At 36.2% G+C, this 7,488-nt stretch overlaps 1 protein-coding gene across 1 annotated transcript; it reads left to right on the top strand.

Annotated features, from left to right (window-relative positions):
- Positions 1-1,213: 1,213 nt before the first annotated feature.
- Positions 1,214-2,561, top strand: LOC113717353 (LOB domain-containing protein 40-like). Its single transcript, XM_027242162.2, has 2 exons — positions 1,214-1,524; positions 1,775-2,561. Exons 1-2 carry the CDS (start codon positions 1,335-1,337, stop codon positions 2,353-2,355), a joined length of 771 nt encoding a protein of 256 aa, XP_027097963.1. The 5' UTR covers positions 1,214-1,334; the 3' UTR covers positions 2,356-2,561.
- Positions 2,562-7,488: the final 4,927 nt, after the last annotated feature.

Below are 7,488 nucleotides of genomic sequence, written 5' to 3' on the forward strand. Positions count from 1 at the left end.
TTTTATGGCGTGATTTTTACACATGATTTCTCCATCCTCGCATGTTGTCCATTTTATATCTAGATTCCACCCTCCAGGTTGTGCCTAATTTACAGTCAAAAACCCTATTTAGTTTTTTAGTCTATTTTTTAATTGAAAAATGAAAATCCTTTTTTTTTTTTTTTTACAACCATTCTATTTTGCACTTTTTTTCCCCCTTTCTTTGTGAAATACAGCAAGTGCACTTGCAGAAAAACATTTGATTAGAGAAAAGTAAAAATTTGCAAGTCAATAAGCCAAGTGAGCAAAGAGAATCATGAAAAAGTTCTTACTTTCATTGCATCAATATATAACTTAATTTGAGCAATAAGGGAATTAATAGCAAGAATTAATCAAGATTATTGTGTCTACACACGTTGATTTGGTGGTAAATAAACTAGGATGCTAATTAGGAATCCATATATTGAGAGCAAAACATATATTATTGGGTTCAAATCCCACACAAATGGTATATAGAGTAGAAGTATTTGTTAATTTGGTTTCCCAAAATGTGTATTTTATCCATATATAATAGGCCTCATTACAAAGAACTATTTGTGTTATATTACTTGTTTTGACAAGATACAGAATTCTTTACACGAGGCTATCCTCATATTGGACGGAAAATTACCTAGTCCAGCTAATATTCTTAGATCTTAGTTCTCTTTTCATTTCGGCTTAATAAAGTTAATTCCTTTCATTTAAGACATTAGGCAGCTGATTTACCCTAATCACAGAGTCACTCATAGTAGATCCTAGGGAACATGCATGACTAATCTAAACTAACTACATAAATAATTCTCTATCAATAAATGCAAAAAGTAACACTAATAAATTACAAATACAATAAAACGTACTTGGACTTGCTGCCAGGTCGACTTAATTGAAACTCTCATCAACGACCAAGAGGAGCTTCTACCAAAACTTTGTCTAACGTTATAATTAAAACACAAGATGTCGTACGTACCACCCATGTAAGACATCATGCAAAACCCCAAAGTAATTGGTGGTAATATTTTAATCTTTAGCATCACGAACCAACTTGCATCAATTCTTTATTAAGCAATATATATATATATATATATATATATATATATAATACAATATACAGTTTTCGTGTGCTATCGTCCCAGTGATCTCTATTGGAGGAAGCCGCTTGCGGGTCATCCCTCATAGCTTTCTACTCCCACAATAAATACCCCTTCTCTTTTCTTCCTCCCATTCTATCCCTTCCTTCTCACCGTTTTTCAGAGAGTTCTCTCTTCCTAGTCCACTCTCCCCTCTTCTCTCTGCGTCTGTAGAGTGTTTGAGCTGATATGAGGATGAGCTGCAATGGCTGCAGAGTCCTCCGCAAAGGCTGCGGTGAAGACTGCACGCTTAGACCATGCCTTCAATGGATCAAAACCCCTGAATCCCAAGCCAATGCTACCGTCTTTCTTGCCAAGTTTTACGGCCGTGCCGGCCTCGTCAACCTCATCAATGCTGGCCCTGATCACCTCCGCCCAGGTATATCACACATACATCCCAGTTTAGTTATGGACGGACTCAGAAAGTTTTAGATTTTAAATTTTTTTTAAAAAAAAACTCTTAAGGATTTATATTGGATTTTTTCAACTTTGGAGGTGACTGTCCCTCCTCCCTGCACCTAAAAGTCTGCGACTTTTGTAACAAGATAGTGTTCCATACGCAAATATATAATTGGATGTTACCTGAATTTTAATGTGCTGATTTTTTTTTTTTTTGGTTATGTGTACAGAGATATTCAGGTCACTGCTTTATGAAGCATGTGGGAGAATCATCAACCCTATATATGGATCAGTGGGGTTGCTGTGGTCTGGAAATTGGCAACGCTGCCAAGCAGCCGTGGAGGCAGTCTTGGAGGGCTCTCCGATCATGCAAGTTTCTACCGATGATGCTGCAGCAGGGGGGCACCCTATCACGCCCCTCAAGGACTGTGACATACGTCACCTCAGCAAGAAGTCAAATGGGATTCACCGGGTCAGGACCCGGAACCGGTTCAAGAGGTCGGGTTTCAAAAGCCAGGTTGACTCGGTGCCCGAGTTCATGAACGAGACAACTAAGTTTAGTATCACCGGCTGGAATGACGATGAGGAGAACGATGGTTCCGAGGAGGAGTTGATGAAGAGGGCGCCGAGTCATGACTCGTTCTCGGTCGAAACGGTGGAGCCCACTCTGGTGAGCCGGGCTGAACAGGGTCGGGTCGTGAAGTCTGAGACCATCCTGGTTGGTGAAGATGATGACTTGGTTTTGGACCTGACTTTAGGGGTGAATCCCGTGGTACGCACCCACCTGTCTGCTGGTGGAAGACGCCTCTGATGCAGACGCGTCTAACCAGATTTTGGCGGCTCTTGCTTTTGGCTGATCTTTTAGAGAATTAGAGAACGTTGTTACCTCTTGAGTTTTAAGCCCTTACTTTTCCCTTTTGTTTTTTTTAAGTCTAGTGTCAAAGCTTGTGAGTTTTTTTTAGCATTTGCAGGGTTGAGTTATGACTAATTTTGATGATGTACAGGAGGAGGTGGAAAGATATTATATGTAGAATATTTTATATACAAAAATGTTCTCAACTAATTATAACTCACAAGATTTGGCCTATCTTTTTTTATTTTAATTCTCCCTTTTTCCGGGAGATAAATTAAAGGTGCATATAAGAATAATCGTGCACATTTGGAGACACATATCACTCACGTTCGATCGTTAATATTTATTGGGTGAGAGACCTAATAAACTCATTAATATTTTTTCACCGTTCATACGTTATGCGGAAAGTTTGAGAAATAAATCCAAGAAACTTGTTTTTAAGCAAATTTGGGAACTTTTGCTTTTAAAAGCTTATAACTGTGGCTCATCAGCACTTGAGGTTTTGGGGGTGGTAATATGGCTAATAACTAAGAATTGGCATTACTACTGCGTCTATTGTTCACTCCTCTGGTCCTCCTCTTCGCGCTTCTTGCTTTATCTAAAGCAAAGTTTCGCAGATTGATTTTGGTCCTCTATAGGAGGCTACTTTTATTACTTCACTAATCATCTGAAAGTCGTGTATCCCAATCCTACACGCCTCCTCTGTATTAGGTTTTTGCGTCCACCTCCATCCACTTCCAAAAAAAAAAAAACTAATTTGCTAAATTAGTTAGCTAGAACCTTAATTAAGTGCATGCCAATAATAATAAAGAATAGTAACTTCTAATACAATAGTCAGTTGTATTCTTGACACTGTTGCAAATTAATACACTAAAACAAAAAGGGTTTCTTATATGCACTGACACACACACCAACAGGTACATATGGTTACACGTTTATTAATATCAATTTTAATTTAAACTTTAATTTTTGTATATGTAGCAATATGGGTCCGTACCCGCTAATATATGTACTATCAGCGTGTATAATGTAAATCTAAAAACAAAACACCTCTTCCTCGATTGAACCCTGGTCTTTTAGTTTTTTATTAACATGATGGTATAAATTCTCTTGCATCCTTGTTTTAGTTTCGTCGGATAGTTTGACTTGACCAGTTATTACGGTCTACCAATATTTGCTAAATACAAAAAGGGTGGTAGAATGGTTGAAACACCACAAGTATATTGTACCTTTTCCTAGCATTTATTTTTACCTCTTGTGCAATACAGGGGTGTACGAGGGTGTTAAATAATTTTGTGAAGTTCAGTTTACAATTTATCTCAGATTCGACTAAAACTCCAATAGCATCGAAACACAGAAAACTGTATCTACACGTTGGCAGAGACAAAAGTTTAAAGCTGTCGCACAGAAAAAAAATTTGTTCCTTTTCGGACGGTGCTGAGAAGTGACAATGGCGGATGGCAATGCAGCCAAAAGAGATTGGGAAAGTGAGAAGTAGCTACAGGTTTTATTGTTTTGTGTGAAAAAAATGAGAGAGAAAGAAGTGAGGTCAGGGGGCATGGAGGTGCACGTGGACAGCATGCTGCAATTTGACAACTGCTGTTCATGCAGCTGCCCATGGAGCTTGGAGTTGCCAAGTTTCAGCTGCATTCCGGAAGCAGACGCCCATGGGGCCGGGTCACTCCATCCATTGCAGGGACTGTCCCATGAATTTAGGGCGACCAGGTCAGGACTTGAACTTGTTTTTAATTCCTTTTCTTTGATCTTAATCTTTTGAGGAATTTTCTTTTAATTGTTAAACCAAGTATTCTTTTTCTTTTTTTTTTTTCTCTCTCTCTATTTTAACTTCGAAACCGGAGTATAAGAACATTTCATGTCATATCACTATAGTTAAAGTAATATCTTGTGGAGCATTTGTCAAATAATTATACATCATTTGTTTCTAAGATCAAGTTTAGCTAATAAGGACATTAGCCAAGTGACTACGAAATTCTTGATTCGACTATTAAATCCGCATTTTTTTTTCTCTTTTTCCCTCGCATGGCTTAAGTTTCTCCTTAAGCCAAAAAAAAATTAAAAAGTTATACATCATCAAATAACAATAATGGGTGAAACTGATATACTAATTTAATTTAATTAAAATATATATACTAATTTAATTATTATTGTAGTGTATATAAGTTATATACCTCAACTAAGAATGAATATGAAATTTTCACTTTCTATTGTGTACCTTTTTCTTTTACTAAATAAAAAATGAGATAATATAATAATATATAGTACTTGGGAAAAGATGTAGGTAATTAACCAGAACCAGATTAGACAATTTTCTAGCTTCTATTGATCAGTTTTTAATAAACTAGATGAGGCAAAGCAAGATCAAATGATTATTGAACGCGAAAATAAAAGGCTGGGATATAGAATTAATCAATGAGAAAATAATAAATGTTCGAATTTGTGTTTCAAGTATAGAATTAATTAGATCGTTGACGACGAGGGGAAGTAAAATATTGATGAAGCTTATATAAATTAAACTTTAGCCGAAGTCAGCATAACAAATGTACGTAAGTGAAACTCGCTTGAATAATCTGCCTACCATACAACTAATTAACAAATTTGTGGGCTAATTGCCGACATAAAAGAAAAGCAAATTAAAATTATGCCATAATAAATGAGTATTACTTAGACGACATCGTTTGTTTCGTCACACATTACGTTTTCTTAATCAAGTAGAGGAAATTTTTAATGACGCTGCTGTCTGTGATTGAAGCTTCTGAGTAGTTCAGCAATCAAATTGAGGTTTAACAACAAATTCTTGAACAAATAGGATAATCCCTCGATGCAGCGTTGTCCAACTTTTTAGACTGAAAAAAGGGCTTGTTGAAGCCACACGCCGGAAAATAAAATATTCAGTCGATGACTGCCCAGGTGACGGAATAAGCACGGAAAATACTAATACTATAGGGTTTTGTTTATCCATCCAGGGGTTCAATTTTGTATCCAGATTCATTGATTCAGAACTGCTAAACCTTTAAAAAAAAAAAAGAATTTGATGCTTTTAGTTGAAGAACTAGCTCATTCTTGCTATGTAGAGCTGCCCTCTTTGAAATATTAAAGTATAGGGGTGTTGCTAGTTTTTGGACAATGACGCCCAGGCCAATTCTTTTTTTTCTTTTTTTTGGAAAATTGCATTAATGTCCTCAATGGTTGGCGGATTCTGTTTTTTTTTTTATTTGTGCTTCTTGGTTGATTCCAAGGATTGGTTTAAGTTTTTCTTTTTAACCTCTTAATTTCTTCCTGTATGTGCCTCTATGCTTAAACGAAGAGGTAAATCAAGTTCTCTAACCCCTTTTAAAGCCATGCATGTAATACTGTGTAAGCATTTCAATATTCAATAATCAGAGGATTCTTTTATGTTAGAACTGGTGATTGCTTTCTTACACCCTTAATTAGTGTCTTCGAAATGCTTGTCTGCCTTAATTCTATGCAAAGAGAGGAAACAAGGTTTTCATTTTTCTTCTGTTTTACCCTTTCTTACCGCTAAAATGAACTCATCTTAACAAATTGCTTGGAGGGAATAGGGATTACAGGAAAATCCAATTAATTTGATTCTCTTCTTCTCTTGCCTTCCATATTTGTTGCTAGTATGAGATATTCATCCTTAGAGTGGCATTGAAGGGTGGCACGTAGTAATCAATAGACAACCTCACGGTCGGACTGACTTAATCAAGATTTATGTCATGTGGCGGTCACATTAACTTTTGACAACACAGACAATTTCGTACAAAAGAAATTTCTTGATCCCCATAACAAAATTGGAAATGGAATTTTTTTTTTCCACCTAAAAACGTGCCTTTTAACTTTTTTGTTTTGGGCCGGCCAGTTTGTCAAAGTCAGCAGAAGCAGCTGCTATTCCAATGGTCTAAGGGGGTTCTATATGCAATTTTTTATTCTTTTATATTTGGAAGTTTCCTTCCTAAAACTATTTATTTATGAATGAGGATTCTCATTCAGCGAACCCCTGCATATTCTTGAATCTTTTGTAGCTTCCTCTAGCGTTTTCAGTTAAATTCAACTGGGAATTGTATAATATAAATTGGCATTGGATACTTGGTCAAACTAGAATCCATTGATGCAAGTGTCTTGCAACTATTATATCTACGTGTTCTCTATGAGTTGAGTTTTTTTTTTTTATTGCTCCTTGTCGAACTTGGATTACAACATCACAACGTACACAGTTGCTTCTGTGCCTGGATTCCCAGTGCTTGCTTGGAGATCAAATTTGATTAGGCATCTAATAAATTATCAACATGCCCTTTGGTGTCTAATCAATTCTTAATCTTTGCTAATGACTTAATTACTTGTTTAAGCAATTATTAGAGGGGATGTAAACGGAGTAGTTTTGCCGCATAAGCGCATCTCCGAGATTCACTGTCAATCCTTTTCCATGGCATTAGACTAATTACTAACCTTTGGTTGTTTGGAGGGCTGCATAAGCGCACATTAATTAAGATCTTATCATGGGTAATGGCAACATCCATCCATATTAATTAAAGGGCTAAAGCCAATAATCCTTTGTTCCTTGTTGATTAGTTGACCAATAGAAAAGTCACAATGGAGATTCTTTTCTTTTCGTCTAAATATAATTATGGTAGATTTTGCTTTATGACAACATGTTTCGGAGCACCTTATGATTCGTGGAGCTTGAGACTAGGTCATTATGAAGACAATTTGGTAGAAAGACAAGGAAGATGGCAGGTCCCTTTTTTCGTTTTTGGTCCCTTTTTTCGTTTTTGGTTTGATGGCAGGTCCCAATTTACTAATTGCTTTTGGCAAAAGGGAAGTAGTATTTCTTTTTTTGGTATGATAACTTGGCAAAAATTGCACTGTATCAGTTTATCCTCCATAACCATGTCCTCTTATTATGTTTTCGTTCAAATACGCGACAAATGATGCAGATAATTTTCTTCATGTGAATCTATTTCATCCTAATAACATTTGAAGGTTTTTTAATGGATATTCAATAGTCACTCGTTAACACATCTAAATTCCATCTAATTTACAATGTATACACACACAACTTTCTCTAAT

This window comes from Coffea arabica, chromosome 11c, assembly GCF_036785885.1.
Source record: "Coffea arabica cultivar ET-39 chromosome 11c, Coffea Arabica ET-39 HiFi, whole genome shotgun sequence".
Taxonomy (NCBI): domain Eukaryota; kingdom Viridiplantae; phylum Streptophyta; class Magnoliopsida; order Gentianales; family Rubiaceae; genus Coffea; species Coffea arabica.